Genomic DNA, 24,031 nt, shown 5'->3' on the forward strand with positions numbered 1-24,031 from the left:
TTCCAAAAGAATTCACAGTTATATATTTAATTTACACTTTTTTGGCATGGCTGCATAATATACTTAAGACATGGCACTTGTAAACTGAAACACATTTAAAAATGAACCAGTGACTTTGACCCTATGGGTTTCCTTCTCCAGCTCCTGTGCCATTTTCATGTCTTAGTTTCTTGGAAGCAAACAACAAAATACTGATTGGACAGTAACTTTTTTCAATTGTATATATATCAACACTTTTTGTAACTTAGGTTCAGAGTCACAATTCTTGATGATGGATAAAAGTAAGTGATTCACTTAATTAGCTGGAGAACACAGGAAATTGCACAAATAGCTAAAACAATGATCACATTACATTAAATAATATATTGTTAAAATTTAAAAGGAGATAAAGACCTTAGCCAGGGGCAGTCGAATTGTGGATGCTTCTACACTAATGCACACTTGGTTCTCTGAGGCATTTAGCTCCATACCTGTATGAAGAAACATATTATGTCGCTTATTAAATTCATAACTTCTTAGTATCATAACTTCCTTATCTGTAATAATTGAAGTATTAATTATTTTAACATGTCATGATTAAGATTTCCTTTAAACTGCCTTCTCAAATTACAAAATATTGAGTGGAATTGTCACAAATCATAATATTTATTAAATGCAGCTCTGATAACCAGGAATTTAAGTTCAAAAAGCATTCCAGGACTGAGTCACACGTCAGAGCCAAAAGTCCAGAAAATAAGAGACGTTGTATTTTTGACTTTGAGTGAGAAATTTTGCTAATTGCAGGACTGCACAATGGTTGAACATTAGCTCTCTTGATTTAGAAAACGAAGATTTAATTTTTATGAAAAGAATTACTTTTGGAGTAGGTGGTCTGAAGAAGTTCAGATTTGCAAAATTACAGATGAACTTTTAAAATTATTTTAAATTGGATTTTGCATTACCTTCCTGAAGACAAATGAAACTTCTTGATATTTTTGCTCTAAACCATAAGGTGTTCTTGGAATAATTTAAATACAAGTCTGGGCAGGTTACAGGAAATAAGGATGAGTCATTGCCTGATGAAATTACCACTATAATTGTTATCAATTCCTATCCCTCCTATCAGCAATCTATAGCCATATGAAGATCTGTATTAGACTTGGCTATCCTTGTCATTTTTAAATTTAAAAAAATTTAGACACACAGCACGATAACAGGCCATTTCAGCCCACAAGCCTATGCTGTTCAATTACACCCAATTGATCTAAACCCAGTACATTTTTGAATGGTGGGAGGAAACCAAACCCCCAGGGAAAAGCCATGCAGACACAGGCAGCACGGCATTTGAACTATGGTCCCGATCGCTGGCACCGTAACTGCTATGCTAACCGTGCTGCCTGGTTTGTTTTGTGCTGAATCTGGTGAGTTCTATGAAATATGCATGTGAGATAACTGTGATGTAAGTATTTTAGTGTATTGAAGAATTTCTTAAGTTTATCCTGGAAGGTAATAATGGGATAGGGTTCTCATCTTTTACTATTTCAACAATAATCTCAGGTTCCTGAAAGTGAAAGGTTGCATCAGATCATATGAAGATATTTGCTTCAGTTCCTCCTGAGAAATTAATATACACATGTTGGGATAGGAGACATTGATTAATGCAAACAATGACGAACTCAATGGCAGAATGCCATCTAATATGTAGAAAGAATAAACATACTCTTTAGAACTCCCATTGTTCTTTATAGTTTCAGCTGTGGCTCAAGGGGCACGAAAGTACAACTCCAATTATCTGAAATCGGATTCTCTGAAATCCTCAGTTATCTGACATTATTTTCAGAGCCAAACTAACCGAGGACATTAGGTTCCCAGCGTTAGCAGCACCGAACCTCGGGTTCCAGGCGGCAATGGGGACCTCAAGCTCCCGGGCAGGATCAGGACCCTCAGGCTCCCAGCACAAGTCAGTGATAATGTCAATGATAAGCAGTGGCCAGCATTTTATATTTTGGTGAGAATGAAACATTATTTTAATGATTAAAAAGCCTTACCATGATGTTTATTGTTGTTTAAACGCTTACAAGTGATTTGCTATTGCTACTGGGCTGCTTTTAAAAAATAACCAGTTCTCTGACAGGCCTGGTCCTAACCATTTCAGACAATCAGAGTTGTACTGTACATTCCCTTCTAACTTAAAGACTTCACATTTTAAACTATACTCTGATAACCTTAGAGCAACAAGTATTCAGACTGCATTTAATTAGAAGATAATTTTTTAGATCAGGGGTGGCCAAACCTGTTTAACATAAAAGTCACATACTAAAAACCAGATATTTCAGAGCTGCAAGACATGAAAAAATATTACATGCATGTCTTTACTCTTACAGGCACATTTTGTTACAAAATTTTTATATATTAAGAAATAAATGTACAATGAACAGTGAAATAATTCAGTGTTTTGCAATTTTAGTACAATGTAATTTGTTTGAAAATGTGGGGTACCTTGGATGAAATAAGATTTAAGTGTAATTTTGTAGCAGTCTGTGCACTGAGATGTGGACTGGCCCACAAAATGGCCAATGAGCGCAACAACCACGTGGACCTGAGGGGTTGACACCGGCCGTCATTCCAGGTGACCTCCCGCATGGAGGGAAGATGGGGAACTGTGGCAGGAATCTCGGCAAATCCCAGGCAGGCACTCAGATGATGTGGGGCCCTGACATCAGTACATGGGGCCAATATAAATGCAACAGCCAGCGCAATAAACCAGTCTCAAGGCTTTGGTGTTTGGTCGTCCTTCTCCACGCTCACATAGCATGAACGTTATGTTGGTGACCCTGACAAGTCCAACCAGCAGTTGGATCCAGAGATGACAGACGAGACAGCGACCATCCACACGGTGTCACTCAGATGCAACCACATGTGTGGTTTGAGCAGGCCAAGGCTCAGTCCCAGCTTCAGCACATTGCTGCTGATGACACCCGTTAAATCTACGTCGTGTGTGCACTCGATCAAGACACAGCAGCAAGGATCGTAGATTACCTACAGCAGCCTCCAAAGCAAGGAAAATACTCCACCTTCAAAGAACTTTTAGCCTGCACTCTCGGTTCTCCTGGTGTGAGCGCACAACCTGCTTACTGCATATGGACGGATTGGGGAACAGGGCCCCATCTGCCCTAATGAGCGGGATGCTTCTGTTAACCATCATAAACTACATCAGCAAGCCCCACAAACAGCCACCTGCAAGACCAAGAACAGCGGAGAGGAAAGTTAATACTCCGGGAAACGTGATGGCTGTGGTGGTTCACCCCATGTGATAGCTTCCTCTACGTTTGGGACAGGAAGGTGTTTCCTGGTCGACACTGGCGCTGAAATAAGCGTCCTACCCCTCACAGGCCTCAACACCCACAATGGATAGTAGGACCCAACACTGTGGGCAGCCAACAGCTCCTCCATCCTTCCATCCCCCTTCATTTTGGCAACAGCCAGTTTACATGAATCTTTCCCCTCACAGCAGTGGCACAACAGCTCCTGGGGTCTGACTTCCTTTGTGCTCACCATCTGCTTGTCGCCCTCAAGGGCGGTGCTTGGGGCATGCCAGAACTTATCAAACTCTACCTCTGAGGAAAGCCAAGCTATCCACCACCCCCCCCCCCCCCCACCACCTTGACTCTATAACGCTTTCAGACAACGAATTTGCCCACATCCTGGAGGAGTTCCCCTTAATAGTGCCACCACAGTTCTCCATGGCCAAGCCAAAGTACGGGGTAAGGGCATCACATTCTGACCGAGGGCCTCTGCTCCAGGCCATGGCATGCCAGCTCCGTCCTGAAAAGCTCAGCCTAGCAAAGGAGAGGTTTAAGATGGAGGGGCTGGGGATGGTGCGGCACTCTGACAATCCCTGGGCCTCCCCCCCTCTACATGGTGCCCAAAACAGATACCATACAGTAACTAACGCTGCCTCAACAAAGCCACCATGCCCAACAGATATCCCTTTCTCCAAATTCTAGACATTGCCGCCAACCTGCACGGGGCACGGGTGTTCTCCAAGGTAGACCTCGACCAGGGGTACCATCAAATCCCAGTTCACACCTAGAGCATCCCCAAGGCCACGATTATAACTCCTTTGGCTTTTTTGAATTTCTCCTCATGCCCTTCGGTCTAAAGAATGCGGCACAAACCTTTCAGTGGTTGATGGACGCTGTGGACTGAGATCTCCCATTTCTGTTCATATATTTGGATGATATCCTCATCCCTAGCTGCACCTGCAAAGACCACGCCACCCATCTGAAACAACTGTGCACTCAGTTGAGTGAATTTGGGCTGACAATTAACTCCGTGAAGAGCGAATTCGGCCTGGACACTATTGACTTCCTGAGGCACTTCGTCAAGCCACGTACAGTTAAAAGGCTTCAGAAATTCACTGGTAACCATATAACAATTACAGCATGGAAACAGGCCATCACGACCCTTGTTATCCGTGCTGAAACATATTCTCTCCCAGTCCCACTGACCTGCATTTTGCGCATAACCCTCCATACCTTTGACATCAATATACCTATCCTCATTTTTCTTAAAATATTGTGCCTGCCTCCACCACCTCCACACAAAGCTCATTCCACACAGACCCCGCTGTCTGAGTAAAGAAACTCAACCTTGTGTTGCACCTAAACTTTTGCCCCCTAACTCTCAGCTCTTGTTTGAATCTCCCTTATCCTCAATGGAAAAAGTCTATCCACATCTCATCTATCTATCCATATAAACATGTAACAATTACAGTAGGACACAGGCCATCTTGGCCCCTCTAGTCCACACCCATTTAAGAGAACTCCACTAGTTCCACCTACCCGCTCCCTGCCCATAACCCTACAATCCCCTCACATCCATGCACTTATCCAACCTTCTCCTAAATGACAAAATTGAGCTTCCTGCAACCACCTCTTCTGGAAGGGAAGGCCATTCTACTCAGCCACCACTCTCTGAGTGAAGAAGCTTCCCCTCATGTTACTTCTAAACTTTTCCCCCTTACCCTTAATGTATGACCCCCTCATTCCAATCTACCTACCCTCAAGAGGAAGACCTATTCACATCTACTCTGTCTATACCCTCATAAGTTTAAATACCTCTATCAAATCCCCCCTCAACCTTCTATGAATAAAGTCTCAGACTACTTAATCTTTCTTTGTATTCTAGAAATTGCAATCCAGGCAACATTTTAGTAAATCTTCTCTGCACCCTCTCTAACTTATTGATATCCTTCCTAAAATTTGTGGACCAGAACTGCACACAATATTCCAAATTTCACAGCTCCTATATTCTATGCTATGATCTCTGAAGGCCAGCATACCAATAGCATACCAATAGCCTTCTTTACCATAATGACAAGAACAATGAACCGTTATTCAAAGATCTCTGTTCCTCTGCATTCTTCAATGTCCCCCCTTCACCGCATGTCCTTTTTTGATTATTCTTTCCAAAATGAAGCACTTCACACTTTTTTTGACATCTTTCACCCCACTCATCTAAGCAGTCCAAATCCTTATGCAGTCCCCAAAAACCATCTGCACTATCCACAACTCCCACTATTTTTGTATCGTCCACATATTTACTAACCCAATTTTATCAATCCATCATCCAAATCATTAATGTAAACAACAAAGGACTCAACATCGATTCCTGAGGCACATTGCTCGTCACTGGCCTCCATCCTGACTGACAAGTTATCCACCCTGACTCTCTACCGTCTATCTTCTAACCACCGTTGAACCCATCTGACTATCTCAATATTAATACCTAGCACCTGAACCTTCCTTACCAACATTCCATGCGGAACCTTATCGAAGGCTCTACTGTTCTACCCTCATTGACCTCCCTAGTTACCTCCTCAAAAAATTCAATAAGATTTGTCAAACATGACCTTCCTTGCACAAACCCATGTTGGGTGTCCCTGATCAGTCCCTGTCCCTCTAGATACTTATACATATTATCTCTAAGAATATTTTCCATTAGTTTACCAACCACTGATGTTAAACCTACTGGCCAATAATTGCTGGGCCGACACCTGGAGCCCTTTTTAAATAGAGGAACCATATTTGCAACACGCCAATCCCACGACACCATGCCTCCTTCCAGTGACTGTTGAAAAATCACTGTCAGAGCCTCTACTATTTCCTCCCTGACTTCTCTCAAGGTCCTGGAGAAAAAGCCGTTTGGACCCGGAGACTTATCCGCCTCAAAGGTTCCAACACCCACTCTTTCCTAATCCCTATGTTTTCTATAATTACCCCTTTTTCCTCACTTATCCTACACGATTCCGTATCCATTTCACTAGTGAATACTGACAATAAGAACTCATTTACTATCTCTCCTATCTCATTTGGTTCCACACACATTTATCCGCTCTGATTCTCTAAGGGACCAATTTTATCCTTCACTCTCCTTTTACTATTCACATAATTGTAAAAACCCTTCGGATTTATTTTCACCCTGCTCGCTATAGCCACCTCGTACCTTCTTTTCAATTTCCTAGTTTCTTTCTGAAGCTTCTTTTAACAATCCATTATTTTCCAAGCATCTTGTCCATACCTTGTTTCTTATTCTTAATGTAGGCCTCCCTTTTATCTATAACCAACTTTCTAATCTCCCTTGAAATCCACAGCTCTCTCGAACTTTTGGCCCTGCCTTTTATTCTAACAGGAACATAAAGAATCAGTACCCTCAAAATCTTACCTTTAAATTACCTCCAATTCTCCTCCACCTTCTTCACATAAAACAAATTAGCCCAAACCACTCCTTACAAATCTCTTCTCATTTAATCAAATCTGGCTTTCCCCCACTCAAAAACCTTAATCGTCAGCCAGACCTATTCCTTTCCATAATTATATTGAAACTAATGGTACCATGATCACTGGATCCGAAGTGCTCCCCAAGACACTCCTCAGTCACCTGCCTTAACTCATTCCCCATCAGTAGATCCAACACTGCCCCTTCTCTAGTGGGTACCTCAACGTATTGTTGCAAAAAATTATCCTGCACACATTTTACAAATTCTAATCCATCCAACCCCTTCACAGAATGTGTTTCCCAATCTATATTAGGAAAATTAAAATCCCCACTAACACAGCCCTGTGCTTATTACAAATATCTGCTATTCCTTACACATTTGCTCCATTTCTCGTTCCCCACTAGGTGGTCTATAATACACCCCTATAATTATAACCTCACCTTTTCCATTTTTTAATCCACCCATACCACCTCCCTTGACGAGCCTTCCAATCTATCTCCCATCAGCACCGCTGTAATATTTTACCTGACAAGCAACGCCACACCAACCCCCCCTCGCCCCTTTCCCCTCCAATTCTATCACACCTGAAGCAGCAAAATCCCGAAATATTTAGCTGCCAGTCACAACCCTCCTGCAATCACGTCTGACTATTCACCACCACATCATACTTCCAAGTGCCTATCCACACCTTCCTCCTTACAATACTTCTAGCATTAATGTAAATGCATTTAACAGATTTTCCACATCTTACCTTTTGCTTATCCCCCATCTTTACAGATAACTTTATTACCATCATCCCCCCCCCCATCATGACACCGATCCTTTTCCTCCTTGATCATCTGCCTTTCTACACCCAAACTTTGTCTACAAGCCTTCTCTCTTTGCTGACAAACCTCTTTAATGTTCTCCTTTATATGGACCCCTTCCCCCAACCACACTAGTTTAAAGCCTCCTTAGTAGCCCTAGCAAATGCCCTGCCAGGATCCTGGTCCCTCTGGGATTCAGATGTAACCCGACTGTTTGGTACAGGTCCCACCTCCCCCAAAATAGGTCCTAATGATCCAAGAACTCAAATCCCTGCCCCTTATTCCACATCTTTAGCCATGCATTCATCCTCCACCTGATTCTATTCTTGCCCTCACTATCACGAAGTAATCCAGCTCCCTTCCTAACTCCCTATATTCATTTTTTAAGACCACTTCACTCTTCCTCCCTATGTCGTTGGTACTAACATGTGGCTCATTACCTTCCCCCCTTAGGATGTCATGGAGACAAGAAGTTACACCTCAGACCATGGCACCATCAAAATTTTAAAGGCCTATATCAAATCCCCCCCTCAGCCTTCTGTGCTCCAAGGAATAAAGACCTAACATTTAACCTTTCTCTATAACTTAGGTGCTGAATCTTCTCTGTATTCTATTTTGTTCACATCCTTCCGATAATTTGGTGACTAGAACTGAACACAATATTCCAAATTTGGCCTCACCAATGCTTCAACAATTTTAATATTACCTCCCAACTCTTATATTCTGTGCTCTGATTTATAAAAGCCAGCATTCCAAAGGCCTTCTTCACTACCCTATCCACCTGAGATTCCACTTTTAGGGAACTGTGTACCATTATTCCTTGATCTCTCTGTTCAATTGCATTCTTTAATGCCCTACCATTCACCATGTATGTCCTATTTTGATTACTCCTACCAACATGTAGCACCTCACACTTGTCAGCATTAAACTTCATTTGCCAACTTTCAGCCCACTCTTCTTACTTGCCCAAATCTCTCTGCAACATTTGAAAACCTTCCTCTCTATCCAGAATGCCACCTATCTTAGTAACATCTGCATACTTACTAATCCAATTTACCACCCTATCATTTAACCATATAACTGTTTACGGTGCGGAAATAGTACACGTCAGCCATTCGAGTCCACACCGGTTCACTAGAACAACTCCACTAGCTCAACCCTCCCGCTTTCCGCCCATAACCCTCCAACCCCCTTACCTGCATGTACACATCCAACTTTCTCTCAAATGACAGAAGGGTCTCTGCCACACTATCTAATTTGGAAGATCATTCCATTCTGCCACCACTCACTGAGTGAAAAAGCATCCTCTAATATTTCTCCTAAAGTTTTGCCCCTTTACCCTTAACTCATGCACTCTTGTTCAAACCTCCCCTGCCCTCAGGGGAAAGAGTCTGTTTATGTCTAGTCTATCTATTCCTTTCATAATTTTAAATACCTCTATCAAGTCCCCTCTCAGTCGTCTCCATTCCAATGAATAGTCTCCTTAATTTCTCCCTGTAATCCAGATGCTGTAAGACAGGCGACATCATTAATATGTATTACAAACAACAATGGACCCATTACAGATCGTTGAGGCACATCACTAGCCATCAGCTTCTAACCCGACAAACACTTCTCCACCACCACTGTCTGGCATCTCCCATCTAGCCACTGTTGAATACATTTTTCTACTTCCATATTCACATCGAAGTACTCGAGCTGGCAGAGTCCGCAAGCATCGAATCCATGCTGCTGAAGACCCAACTGCGCTGGGTAGGTCACGTCTCCAGAATGGAGGACCATCGCTTTCCCAAGATCGTGTTCTATGGCAAGAAATCTCTTGGTGCCTGCCACATTGACCACTGCCAGTAGGCTGATATCGCCTCCAACCGTGCATCTTGGCGCCTCACAGTTCGGCGGGCTGCAACCTCCTTTAAAGAAGACCGCAGAGCCCACCTCACTGACAAAAGACAAAAAACCCAACACCCAACCCACCAATTTTCCCTTGCAACCGCTGCAACCGTGCCTGCCTGTCCCACATCAGACTTGTCAGTCACCAATGAGCCTGCAGCAGACATGGACATACCCCTCCATAAATCTTCATCCGTGAAGCCAAGCCAAAGAGAAGATTCACACCTAACCATTGAACCTTCCATGTGGGACCTTGTCAAAAGCCTTACTTTTTTTTTAAATTTTTTATTTTTCACACCATAAATCACGTTTGCCATGATATACACTTTTTCTTTTTCACACATATACAGTGTCTTTTTCTCCCCCCCCCACTCCCTCCTCCCAAGCCACACCCCCACCCCCCCTCTCATCCATTTTAGGTATACAATCTAGGTTGCATTAAGCCAGTCAGACAATGTTGTCATTCAACAAAAATACACCAGAAATTCTACTGAGTCCATTCTTTTCTTTCCTTCTCCTTCCATCAACTTAGGTAATGTTTGTTCCCGGTAGGTTTTCGCTATTGTATTTAATGTAAGGCTCCCATACTTGTTCGAATATTTCAATATTATTTCTTAAACTATATGTTATTTTTTCTAATGGAATATATTTATTCATTTCTATATACCATTGTTGTATTTTCAAATTATCTTCCAATTTCCAGGTTGACATAATACATTTTTTTGCTACGGCTAGGGCTATCTTAACAAATCTTTTTTGTGCATCCTCCAAATCAATTCCAAATTCTTTATTTTTTATGTTACTTAGGAGAAAGATCTCTGGATTCTTTGGTATATTGTTTTCTGTTATTTTATTTAATATCTGATTGAGATCATCCCAAAATTTTTCTACTCTCTCACATGTCCAGATTGCATGAATTGTTGTTCCCATTTCTTTTTTACATCGAAAACATCTATCAGATACTGTTGGGTCCCATTTATTTAACTTTTGCGGTGTAATGTATAGTCTGTGTAACCAATTATATTGTATCATACGTAGCCTCGTATTTATTGTATTTCTCATCGTTCCAGAACATAATTTCTCCCATGTTTCCTTTTTTATCTTTATATTTAAATCTTGTTCCCATTTTTGTTTAGTTTTACCACTTGTTTCCTCATTCTCCTTTTCTTGCAGTTTAATATACATATTTGTTATAAATCTTTTGATTAACATTGTATCTGTAATCACATATTCAAGGTTACTTCCCTCTGGTAAACTCAAATTGCTTCCTAATTTATCTTTCAAGTAGGATCTCAGTTGGTAATATGCCAGCGCTGTATCTCCAGTTATATTGTACTTATCTCTCATTTGTTCAAAGGATAAGAATCTACTTCCTGAAAAACAATTTTCTATTCTTTTAATCCCTTCTTTTTCCCATTTTCTAAAGGAAAGGCTTTCTATTGTAAAAGGGAGTAGCTTATTTTGCGTCAATATTAGTTTTGGTAATTGATAATTTGTTTTATTTCTTTCTACATGATTCTTCTTCCAAATATTGAGGAGATGATGTAATACTGGAGAAGTTCTATGTTGTACCAATTTTTCGTCCCATTTATATAATATGTGTTCAGGTATCTTTTCCCCTATTTTATCTAATTCTAATCTCGTCCAGTCTGGTTTTTCCTTTGTTTGATAAAAATCTGATAGGTATCTTAATTGTGCGGCTCTATAATAATTTTTGAAGTTTGGCAATTGTAAGCCTCCTTGTTTATACCATTCTGTTAATTTATCTAGTGCTATCCTCAGTTTCCCCCCTCTCCATAAAAATTTCCTTATTATTTTCTTTAACTCTTTGAAGAATTTTTCTGTCAGTTGTATTGGCAATGCCTGAAATAAGTATAGTATCCTTGGAAAAATGTTCATTTTAATACAGTTTATCCTTCCTATCAGTGTTAGTGGTAGCTCTTTCCAATGCTCTAAATCGTCCTGTAATTTTTTCATTAGTGGATTGTAATTGAGTTTATATAATTGGCCTAGATTTTTGTTTATTTGTACACCTAGGTATCTTATTGCCTGCATTTGCCATCTGAATGGGGATTCCTTCTTAAATTTTGAGAAATCCGCATTATTCATAGGCATTGCTTCACTTTTATTTACGTTTATCTTGTAACCCGACACTTCTCCATATTCCTTCAATTTCTTATATAATTCTTTTATTGATAGTTCTGGTTCTGTTAAGTACACTATCACATCATCCGCAAATAGACTGATTTTATATTCCCTGTCTTTTATTTTTATTCCTTTTATATTATTATCTATTCTTATCAATTCTGCTAGTGGTTCTATAGCTAGCGCAAACAATAACGGTGATAGTGGGCATCCCTGGCGCGTTGACCTGCTTAAGTTAAATTGCTTTGATACATGTCCATTTACTGTCACTTTCGCTAATGGTCCCTTATATAATGCTTTAATCCAATTAATATACTTCTCCGGTAAACTGAATTTTTGCAATACTTTGAACAAATAATTCCATTCTACTCTGTCGAAGGCCTTCTCTGCGTCTAAAGCAACTGCTACTGCAGGTGCTTTATTTCCTTCTACTGCATGAATTAAGTTAATAAATTTACAAATATTGTCTGTTGTGCGTCTTTTTTTGATAAATCCAGTTTGGTCTAAATTTACCATATTCGGTACCTGTTCTGCTAATCTGTTTGCTAATAGTTTAGCTATTATCTTATAATCTGTGTTTAGCAAAGATATTGGTCTATATGACGCTGGTGAGAGTGGATCTTTCCCTTGTTTTAGTATTACTGTAATTATTGCTGTTTTACATGAATCTGGTAAGTTTTGTGTCTCATCAATCTGGTTGATTACATCCAGGAGGGGCGGTATTAATAAGTCTTTAAATGTTTTGTAGAATTCTATTGGAAATCCATCCTCTCCTGGTGTCTTATTATTTGGTAATTTTTTTATTATCTCTTGTATTTCTACTGTTCCAAATGGTTCTGTTAATTTATTTTGTTCCTCTATTTGTGGTTTTGGTAGTTCAATTTTAGTCAAAAATTCATCTATTTTCCCTTCTTTCCCTTCGTTTTCAGTTCGGTATAATTGTTCATAGAATTCTCTAAAGTTTTCCTTAATTTCTTTTGGATTATATGTAATTTGTTTGTCTTTTTTCCTTGTTGCCTATACCATTTTCTTAGTTTGCTCTGTCTTAAGCTGCCATGCTGGGATTTTGTGTGTTTTTTCACCTAGTTCATAATATTTCTGTTTTGTCTTCATTATATTCTTCTCTACCTTATATGTTTGTAATGTTTCATATTTTATTTTTTTATCCGCCAATTCTCTTCTTTTAGTTGTATCTTCCTTCATTGCTAATTTTTTTTCTATGTTTACTATTTCCCTTTCCAACTGCTCTGTTTCCTGATTATAGTCCTTCTTCATCTTGGTTACATAACTTATTATTTGCCCTCTAATGAATGCTTTCATTGCGTCCCATAGTATAAACTTATCTTCCACTGATTCCGTATTTACTTCAAATTACATTTTTAATTGTTTTTCAATAAATTCTCTAAAATCCTGTCTTTTAAGTAGCATGGGGTTTAATCTCCATCTATACATTCTTGTCAGCCAGCTCCCCACCATGACTACCAGCCCCCCCACATCTCCATCGGGCACACAAAACTCAAAACGGTCAACCAGTTTACCTATCTCGGCTGCACCATTTCATCAGATGCAAGGATCGACAATGAGATAGACAACAGACTCGCCAAGGCAAATAGCGCCTTTGGAAGACTACACAAAAGAGTCTGGAAAAACAACCAACTGAAAAACCTCACAAAGATAAGCGTATACAGAGCCGTTGTCATACCCACACTCCTGTTCGGCTCCGAATCATGGGTCCTCTACCGGCACCACCTACGGCTCCTAGAACGCTTCCACCAGCGTTGTCTCCGCTCCATCCTCAACATCCATTGGAGCGCTCACACCCCTAACGTCGAGGTACTCGAGATGGCAGAGGTCGACAGCATCGAGTCCACGCTGCTGAAGATCCAGCTGCGCTGGATGGGTCACGTCTCCAGAATGGAGGACCATCGCCTTCCCAAGATCGTATTATATGGCGAGCTCTCCACTGGCCACCGTGACAGAGGTGCACCAAAGAAAAGGTACAAGGACTGCCTAAAGAAATCTCTTGGTGCCTGCCACATTGACCACCGCCAGTGGGCTGATAACGCCTCAAACCGTGCATCTTGGCGCCTCACAGTTTGGCGGGCAGCAGCCTCCTTTGAAGAAGACCGCAGAGCCCATCTCACTGACAAAAGGCAAAGGAGGAAAAACCCAACACCCAACCCCAACCAACCAATTTTCCCTTGCAACCGCTGCAATCGTGTCTGCCTGTCCCGCATCGGACTGGTCAGCCACAAACGAGCCTGCAGCTGACGTGGACTTTTTACCCCCTCCATAAATCTTCGTCCGCGAAGCCAAGCCAAAGAAATACATTCTTGGAGGGATGTCCTCTAGCTTTACTGTCAGTATTAAGGGTGAATGGTCCGATAGCATTCTCGCTTTATATTCTGTTTTTCTTACTCTATCCTGCATACTAGCTGATAACAAAAATAGGTCTATTCTTGAGTATGTTTTATGTCTAGTCGAGTAGTATGAGTATTCCTTTTCTTTTGGGTTTTGTTTCCTCCATATATCCACAAGTTTCATTTCTTGCATTGATTTAGTTATAAATTTGGTTACTTTGTCCTTCCTGTTAATTTTTTTCCCCGTTTTATCCATATTTGGATCCAAATTCAGATTGAAATCCCCTCCTATTAGTATGTTCCCTTGCGTATTAGCTACCTTCAAAAAAATATCTTGCATAAACTTTTGATCTTCTTCGTTAGGTGAATATATATTAAGTAGATTCCAAAGCTCCGAATATATCTGACATTTTATCATAACATATCTCCCTGCTGGATCTATTATTTCCTCTTCTATTTTAAATGGCACTTTTTTTTGCTAATTAATATAGCCACTCCTCTTGCTTTTGAATTATACGATGCTGCTGTTACATGTCCTACCCAATCTCTCTTTAATTTCTTGTGCTCCAATTCAGTTAAGTGTGTTTCTTGGACAAATGCTATATCAATTTTTTCCTTTTTCAGTAAATTTAGTAGTTTCTTCCTTTTAATTTGGTTATGTATTCCATTAATATTTAAAGTCATATAGTTCAGCGTAGCTATTTTATATTTTGTTTATCTTCTCTTTCCGTCTTTCCATCATTACCTTTCTTCCTTTTCCATTTCTGTTTTCTTATTTTCAACTCTTTATAAGACAACATTCCTACAACATCCAACATTTTCCTTATTCTCCTATTTCTATCTTCTTTATCCCCAATCTCCCCTTCCCCTCCTGAGTTGTCCTTTATCCCTTGTCGGACAACCACATCTCCCCTCTCCATTTGGATTTGCGAATCCACTCGCAAGCGTCAACTGATTTTGCAGTGACCGCTATTTTCCCCCACCCAGCACCCCCCAGAAAAGATTTCACTTTTCATATGTCACAAAGGTCACTCTTTTAATTCCCTCCTTATTCTCTCTATTCCATTACCTTCCCTTATTAATTCTTGTCTATACTATCTATATTTTCCTCTAATTACAGATACATTCACGTATGCACATTGTCTCTATTCACTCTTATACCTCTTTACCCGCATACATATCAATCGTGATCATTTTTACTCTCATTACCCGTCTTCATCCCTCAGTCTATTTTTGTCTTTACCCACATACATATCAATCGTGATCATTTTTACTCTCATTACCCATCTTCATCCCTCAGTCTATTTTTGTAATTGTTCTGCAAATTTTCGTGCTTCTTCTGGATCCGAGAATAGTCTGTTTTGTTGTCCTGGAATAAATATTTTCAATACCGCTGGATGTTTTAGTATAAATTTATACCCTTTCTTCCATAAAATCGCCTTTGCTGTATTGAACTCTTTTCTCTTCTTTAGGAGGTCAAAACTTATATCTGGATAAATGAAGATTTTTTGCCCTTTATACTCCAGTGGTTTGTTGCCCACTCTTACTTTTTCCATTGTCTTCTCCAGAACCTTTTCTCTTGTAGTATATCTTAGGAATTTTACTACAATAGATCTTGGTTTTTGTTTTGGTTGTGGTTTAGAGGCCAATGCTCTATGTGCCCTTTCTCTTTCCATTTCTTGCTGTAGTTCTGGATATCCTAGGGTCTTAGGGATCCACTCTTTTATAAACTCCCTCATATTCTTGCCTTCTTCATCTTCCTTAAGGCCCACTATCTTTATGTTATTTCTTCTGTTATAATTTTCCATTATATCTATTTTTTGAGCTAGTAGTTCTTGTGTCTCTTTAGTTCTTTTATTAGATTCCTCCAATTTCTTTTTTAAGTCTTCTACCTCCATTTCTGCTGCTACTGCCCGTTCTTCCATCTTGTCCATTTTCTTTCCCATTTCTGTTAAGGTCATATCTATTTTATTCACTTTCTCTTCTGTGTTGTTTATTCTTCTTCTTAAATCATTGAATTCCTGTGTTTGCCATTCTTTAAATGACTCCATGTATCCTCTAACAAGAGAAAGTATATCATTTACTTTGGCTTTCCCTTCATCTATTTCACTGTGTTCTTCCTCTTCTTCTTCCTCTGGGTTGGCCATCTGTTGTTTCTTTGTTGCCCTTTTCTTCTCTTCTTTCTTGTTTTCATTGTTTTCTGTGGTCTCTTCTTGCTGCAGGTGTTCTGCAGCTGTCGTTGACGGCTGTGGAGATCGACTCCCCAGCTGGTCCCCCCTCCCGTCGGTGTGTTTTTTTTCATGCGCGGTTGCGCACTTTTACTCGGCTCTGCGAGCCATTGTTGTAGTTCTATTTCTACCGACCTGAGGAAGCGGGCTTCTCTCTCCACATCGGGCCTCTTCGGACAGGTAAGGCCTTCTCTTTCTTCCTCCGTTGTCTTCTCTTCCTCTCTTCTTACCGTTGATTTTGATTTTTCTTTTTTTGTCGCCATCTTCTTTCCACCTTTATACTCACTTTTCTTTAACTTTTATTTCTGTGCCTTTGTATTTTCTCTTGTTTTTCCCGACTTTTCTGGAGAGGGCTGGAGTTCACCGTCCGGCCACTACTCCATCACGTGACTCCCTCCCGTCAAAAGCCTTACTGACGTCCACATAGACAACATCAATCTCGTCACTTTTCCTGGTAACCTCCTCAAAAAATTCAATAAGATTTGACAACATGACTTTCCATGCACCAATCCATGCTGACTGTTCCTAATCATACCATGTCTATGCAGATAATTATATATACCAATGTGACAGATGATATTTGTGCTCATACGCCATCATGTTGAAATAATAAGACCACACCTGAAGTTGTCAGCCAGTGAAGAGTTTATTACAATGTTATCAGGCTTAATATATACACAACATGTGACTTGGCATCATAACATCTGAAGTGCTAACGACCTCATGACATAGCTACGTTGAGTAGGTCAGGGCTTACCAACTCTCCTGTTCGGCTCTGAATCATGGGTCCTCTACCAGCATCACCTACAGCTCCTAGAACGCTTCCATCAGCGCTGTCTCCGCTCCATCCTCAACATTCATTGGAATAACTTCATCACCAACATCGAAGTACTCGAGCTGGCAGAATCCGCAAGCATCGAATCCACGCTGCTGAAGACCCAACTTCGCTGGGTGGGTCACGTCTCCAGAATGGAGGACCATCGCCTTCCCAAGATCGTGTTATATGGTGAGCTCTCCACTGGCCACCGAGACAGAGGTGCACCAAAGAAGAGGTACAAGGACTGCTTAAAGAAATCTCTTGGTGCCTGCCACATTGACCACCGCCAGTGGGCTGATATCCCCTCCAACCGTGCATCTTGGCGCCTCACAGTTCGGCGGGCTGCAACCTCCTTTGAAGAAGACTGCAGAGCCCACCTCACTGACAAAAGACAAAGGAGGAAAACCCCAACACCCAACCCACCAATTTTCCCTTGCAACCGCTGCAACCGTGCCTGCCTGTCCCGCATCGGACTTGTCAGTCACCAACGAGCCTGCAGCAGACGTGGACATACCCCTCCATAAATCTTCGTCCGCGAAGCCAAGCCAAAGAAAGAAGAATAAACCACTTACAATTTTTTCACTGTTCAGTCATGTAAAGTACTTTGAGTTGTTTAAGCAGAATTCAATTGAAGCTTTGCTCAGTGAATTCTTATTACATATAGTCCTCCAGGATTGAAAATGACTTGCTTCCACTCCAAGTCAGATGACAGGTTCTTCAAATTCTGCCACAGGGCAGATGGTAAATTGTGCAGCTGAGTATGTAGGTTGGGTTGTTCTAGACTCCTTCTGCTGTTTGATTGTAGCTATAGTTATTCCAGTTGTGAAGAGTTGAGGCTTTGCAATGCTTCCCTCAATATTTCTTCTCCATTTTGAGTAGTTGTAGAGCAGAAAGTTAGATGAGACTATTTGGAAGTTATTTTTTTCAAGGATATTTGAAAACATCCTTGAAGCACTTTATCCCTTCCTTTGATGGAGCTTGGAGAAGAGTTCTAGTTTCAAGAAGATGCTATGACCTGCCCACTGGATCTGGTTCAGCATGTCCAGAGCCTCAATGCCAGGGCATTGAAACTGGTTCTTCCAGCTTCCCTCATGGGTTTTAAGAATGTTTGAGAATACAACAATGGGCGGTATTTCTTCGGTGCTTCAAGGTTGCAAATTGCATAGAGGAAAACAGGAATTGGTGCTGTTCGGTAGACCATTAAGTAAGCTGGGTTTGCTGAAAGATGCCTCCTGAGATATGGAAAGTGATGATATCCAGCCTCCTTTTCCGTAAATACTATGTTAAAAACCTCTCATGGTACGTTGCTTTGCATACAACAGCCTTGATATTCAACTGCTTATCTACAAACAATTTATTATAATCGCATTAACATCTTCTGTTGAAGCAGAGTCCTTTTCCAACAAAACTGTGCTTTGCTCTTTATAGATAGCCTCTCTCAAAATCTCCTCAAGGTGCCTTGCATGGGCAAATTATATGTTTAATAGTCTACTTCCATTGGCCTGCTCCCTTACTTAGGTGCCTCTGTTTCTCATGTGAAGATTTTTTTTTAATGACAAAATATTTCATAAAAAGATACAGCTTCCACAGAAATTTTTCCTCTCTTCCAGATTACATAATATCCTTCTGCTGCCTCCCTTGTAAACCTGTAAAGCTGTGCCCAATATTCATCATTCATGTGCAAATGACTTAAAATGTGTTAAGTGCATGATTTGTAAGTTTAATACCAACATGCTTTCTGGGTGTAAGTCATAGCTTAACAGATCTGGCAAAATAATGGAGGTAACTATTTTATATGGCTAAATGTTTCAACAGAATATGTCTTTCCAATTCAAGTTCAATATTATCATATAATTTTAAGTGCAATTGAATGAAACAGCATTTTTTTGGACCTCAGTGTTAAAACATGCAAACACATATATAGACATAGCACATATAAGTACAAACAAGTTGCAGTACATATATAAAAATATTAAATATTGTTAAATAAATACTAACGCCTCAGAGGGTTTTCTATGAGTAGTCCATCAGTCATTCAGCAGTCATTCTGCCCTTGGGAAGAAGCTGTTTCTCAGTTTGGTGGTTCTGGCTCTAATACTTCCATATCTCTTTCCTGACAGGAGTAGTTGTGTGAGGGGTGGAAGGGATTTTTAATGAATTTGGGAGTATTCTTCAGACAATGATCCTGGTAGAACATTGTAGAGGGGTGTGTGTGTCTGGGGTGGGGGGGGGGGGGGGGAAGAAGAGAGATCCAAGTGATCCTCTGCTGCTCTTATGATCCTGTGGATTGACCTGCAATCCAATGTCCCAACGCAATCATACCTCACTGTGATGCAGACAGCCAGGACGCTCTCCATAGAATCAATAGTAAGTGGACAGGGTGGTGGCTGGTAGCTTTGCTTGCCTCAGGCTTCTCAGGAAGTGCAATCACTGTTGTCACTTTCTGACAAGGAAATGTCGTGTGTCGATGGGTCGTTACTTAAGTGAATTCCAAAGAACTTAATGCCACTCTATTAATGTGTAGTGGAGGATGGATTTAAATTCTATATTGATATGATATGAAGTAATTGCAAAGTTTAAAATTATTTCGGGAAGCCCACAAATAACAAACGTATCAGAAATTTATGAGAAAGCAACTCACCTACTGCATACTGTTTTTCTTCTTTCCCCAAAAAGTCTTTCCCTTAAACATAACAATTTTTATAAGTGATTTGCACTGTATTTTTAGGGGCAATTCTTTATTAATGATAATCATATAATTATTTGCAGTCATATTTATAGATGACTCAAAGAATGATATTCCAGCATTAAATTTTCAACAGTGAAAATGATCACATTTGCCTGTATTGAATTCAGTACTAAACAGCATGAAACAACTCTTCTTATTCATTTTTTAATATCTCCAAAATATTAACCATCAGCCATTCATCATGGTGAAGGATACTGACAGCTGATGGCAAATTACTATATAAATTACAACCATGGATGTTTAAAATTTTGAAGACCACATCAACCATATTGTTTTTCAATAGCTTTTATCTCAGTTGATTTATACTGTATGTAGAGTTTGATTTTTCATTTTGCTGATAACAAGCAAAACACATCCCTAAGATCTTATTCAAACAGTTTTTCATCTTAATCCTGTTAAAACTATGTGTTTTGTTTGAAGAAAGTGTGTAGGGGCCTGTGAATCGAGTTGCGACCTGGCTCACAAAATGGCCAGCAAACCCAACGATCACGAGGGTCCCGCAGGGACCAAAAGCTGTCATCCCGCGTGAAATCCCACACAGCGGGAAACAGCAGGAATGTCGGTCAGTCATTGGCTGGTGCTGCAATGAAGTCACTCCTGCCGTCCGAGGCAAGAAGTGAACGTAAACACAGCTGGCAGAGCATTAAATCAGTCTTTGATCTCAACTGGACTGTATATGTGTGTGTGTGTGTGTGTGTGTGTGTGTGTGTGTGTGTGTGTGTGTGTGTGTGTGTGTGTGTGTGTGTGTGTCGGTGTCTGAGTCTGAGTGTTTGTGTGTGTGTGAGTTCTTACTTCACACTTGTGTAGCACACACACACACTACATTGGTGATCCAAACAGGACCCGAACATGACGGACCAAGCAACTCTCCATATGATCTTGCTCATGCTGCCAACGTTCTGGGCATCATGGGCACACATATGGTTCGAACAGGCCGAGGTTCAGGTCCACCTTTGACAGATCGCTGACGCCGACACCTGCTACTACTATTAGAGAGCTCTCTCGACCAGGACTTGGCAGCAAGGGACATCGATTTTCTTTGGCAGCCTCCAGACCAAGACAAAAATGGTGCCCTCGAAGAGTTACTAACCCACACTTTCGGGCTATGCTGCACTTGGACGTTTTGGGGTACAGGGCCCCAAATGCCTTCATGAGTGAGGTGCTTGCACTTGCCAAGGGCACAAGCCTCGCCTGCTACTTGAGCAGATTTTCCTGGAGAAGCTGCCCGAGGATATCCAACTCTAGTTTGCCGATGAGGACTTCAGTGACTCGAGGAAAGTCGCAGCCCAGTCGGACATGCTCTAGAGAGTGAAGAAAGAAAATGGCTCCTTAGTAGATCAGATCGCCAAACCCCGACTTCAGCTGGCAACAAAGCCACAGCTGATAAAGTTGCAAGTGGATCCCCCCTACCCAGCCATATTGTTATTACCATCAAGGATGGGGTGCAGGGGACCTGTCGATGCCACCCACCCTGTGTGTCTCTGGGAAACCCCACGACAGTTGGCCAATGTGACAGTCTATTCCACGTGTGGGACTCTGTCTGGAAGGTGGTTCCTCATGGACACCGATGCGGAAATAAATGTCCTTGCCCCCATGGCCTATAACACCTAGAATTCCAAGCCATGCCCGGCACTGAGGGCAGCGATCATTACTTTGATACAAACTTAAGGCACCCTATGATTTGCTGGCCACCAATTTAAGTGGACTTTTACTGTCCATAGAGTTGATTTTCTGCCCGCCCACTGCCTGCTGGTAGACTTGAACGGGAGGCATTTGGTGCAAGCCAGAACTTTTCAAACAATGCCCCTGGGGGAAGCCAAAGTATAAGACCCCACTTCGACTTCATCACACTGTTCGACGACACCTAAACATGTATCCTGGTGGAGCTCTCCTCAATTGTGTGGCCACAATTCTCCTCCATGGAACCAAAGCAAGGGGTAAGGCACCAGATCCTTACCAAAGGCCCCCCACTCCACATCAGGGTATGTCCCCTCACCCCCAAAAAACTTGCACCGCCAAAGATAAATTTAAGAAAATGGAGGAGTTGGGGATAGTGCAGTGGCCTGAAAGCACCCGGATATCCCCCTGTACATCATCCCAAACGCAGTAGGAGAATGGAGGCTGTGTGGTGATTACCGATGCCTCAACGAGGCCAACACCCCGGACAGATACACCGTTCCCCATATCCAAGACTTTACCGCCAACTTACAAAAGATGTGGGCGTTTTCAAAGGTTGATTTAATCAGGGATTATCATCAGATCCCAGTGCAGCCCAAGGACATATCCAAAACTGCCATAATCACCCCCTTTGGCCTGTTCCAATTCGGGCTTAAGAATGCTGCTCAGACTTTTCAGCGGCTGATGGAGATGGTAGGCCGGGACCTCCCATTCCTGTTCATTACTTGGACAATAATGTTATTGCCAGCCACAACCAATCAGGGTACACAGCCCACCTCAGACAACTATTCACCCGCTTACAAGAGTTCAGGCTGATTATCAACCCCGCCAAGTGTTAGCTCAGGCGGGACACAATTGAATTCCTGGGGCATCAGATCGACAGGTATGGAGCGAAGCCATTGCCTGAGAAGGTGGAAGTCGTTCGTCGGTGCATGAAACTTCGCTCCTCGCAAGGCTGAAGGAGTTCATCGGTTTCATTAACTTCTACCATTGGTTCATATCAGCAACAGCTCGGATCACACGTCGTTTTTTCACACTCATGGCAGGGAAAAATAACATTGCCTGGAATGAGGAGGCCTCAGAGGCATTCCAGAAGGTGAAGGACGCTCTAGCCAACGCCACTCTTCTGGTTTATCCAGGCTGGTGGCGCCAACCGCCCTCATGGTGGATGCCTCCAGCACAGTGGTCAAAGGGGTCCTCGAACATCTGATCGACAGGCAATGGCAGCTCCTGGACTTTTTTAGCAGGCACCTTCAGCCAACTGAACTTAAATATAGCACATTTGACGGGAGCTATTGGTCCTGTACCTGGCGGCCAGGCACTTCCGATACTTTTTTGAAGGCAGACAATTCAAGGTCTTCACAGACCACAAACCACTGATTTTTGCTTTCCTCAAAGTGTCTGACCCATGGTTGGCCAGGCAGCAGAGGCACATTTCCTACATGTCCGAATTCACCATGGACATCCAGCACATCACCGGCAAGAATGTGGTGGCCGATGCACTCTCCCATCCCACCATTGAATCCGTCCACACTCTATCACAGGGCATAGACTATTCAGCCGTAGCCAGGGCACAACATGACCAGGATGAGATTCCAGCGTACAGGGTGGTGCTTTCTGGGCTGTGGCTGGAGGATGTCATCATCACTCCTGGTAGCCAGATGCTCCTCTGCAATGTCTCCACTGGCAAACACCACCCAACGTGCCAGCAGCAGGGAGACAGCAAGTCTTTGACGCAGTGCACAACTTGGCGCACCTGGCCATCAGAACCACGTTAAAGATGGTGGCCAGCAGGTTCTTCTGGCACAGGCTCTGCAAGCAGATCAGTCAGTGAGGCACGACTCGCACTAAAGCACCTGCCCAGACTTTTGAGCCAGGGCGGCGAGGGTTCAGCCATGTCCATATCAACATCGATTTCCTGTGAGGCTAGATACCTCATCACTATGGATGACCACTCTACAAGGTGGCCGGAGGTAGTCCCAATGTCCGACACAACCACAGAGACCTGCATCAGGGCACTAATCAATACCTGGGTGTCCAGGTTCAGAGTCCCGGAACATCTCACTTCTGACAGGGGAGCACAGTTTAGCTCGGGGCACTGGGTGGTGCTAGCCAAACTGTTTGGAACCCAACTCCACCATGCCATGGCATATCACCCACAGGCATGTGGGTTGGAGGTGCGGTTCCACAGACACTTAATAGAGCCCCGATAGTGTGGCTCAAGGGGCCCAACTGGGCAGATAAACTGCCTTGGGTCATTCTAGGGAAACGCACCACACCAAAAGAGGACTTTAATGCCTCCACAGCAGAAATGGTCTTGGCTGTCAACAAAGATCCGGAAACCCCCACAGTGATTCTGAAACAGTTGAGGTACCTTACCCCTCCACAGTCCCCACCACATGGCCAGCACAAACCTTTTGTCCCCAAGAACCTGCACACATGTGAATATGTTTTTGTGCGAAGGGGAGTGCACCGGAAACCCCTCCAACAACCATACGAGAGATTGTATAGGGTCGCCAGGCATAACTGGTCGACATGTGTATTGGACATTGCCGGCAAAGTGGAAGCCATCACACTCGACCACCTGAAATTGGCCCAT

The 24,031-nt window shown here is 42.1% G+C and overlaps 1 protein-coding gene across 9 annotated transcripts in view; it reads right to left on the reverse strand.

The window, feature by feature from the left end:
* The window catches only part of c2h18orf63 (chromosome 2 C18orf63 homolog), a 190,372-nt gene that overhangs the window by 86,956 nt on the left and 79,385 nt on the right, over positions 1-24,031 (reverse strand). For 7 of the 9 annotated variants that reach the window (XM_069920233.1, XM_069920234.1, XM_069920238.1 and 4 more), the window contains 2 exons: positions 19,648-19,689; positions 394-470 (listed from right to left, as the gene is read on the reverse strand). In XM_069920233.1, the coding sequence (XP_069776334.1) occupies positions 394-470; positions 19,648-19,689 (119 nt within the window). The remainder of the gene's footprint in view (positions 1-393; positions 471-19,647; positions 19,690-24,031) is intronic. The other 2 variants (XM_069920231.1, XM_069920239.1) reach the window with 1 other exon arrangement.

This window comes from Narcine bancroftii, chromosome 2, assembly GCF_036971445.1.
Source record: "Narcine bancroftii isolate sNarBan1 chromosome 2, sNarBan1.hap1, whole genome shotgun sequence".
NCBI classification, from domain to species: Eukaryota; Metazoa; Chordata; class Chondrichthyes; order Torpediniformes; family Narcinidae; genus Narcine; species Narcine bancroftii.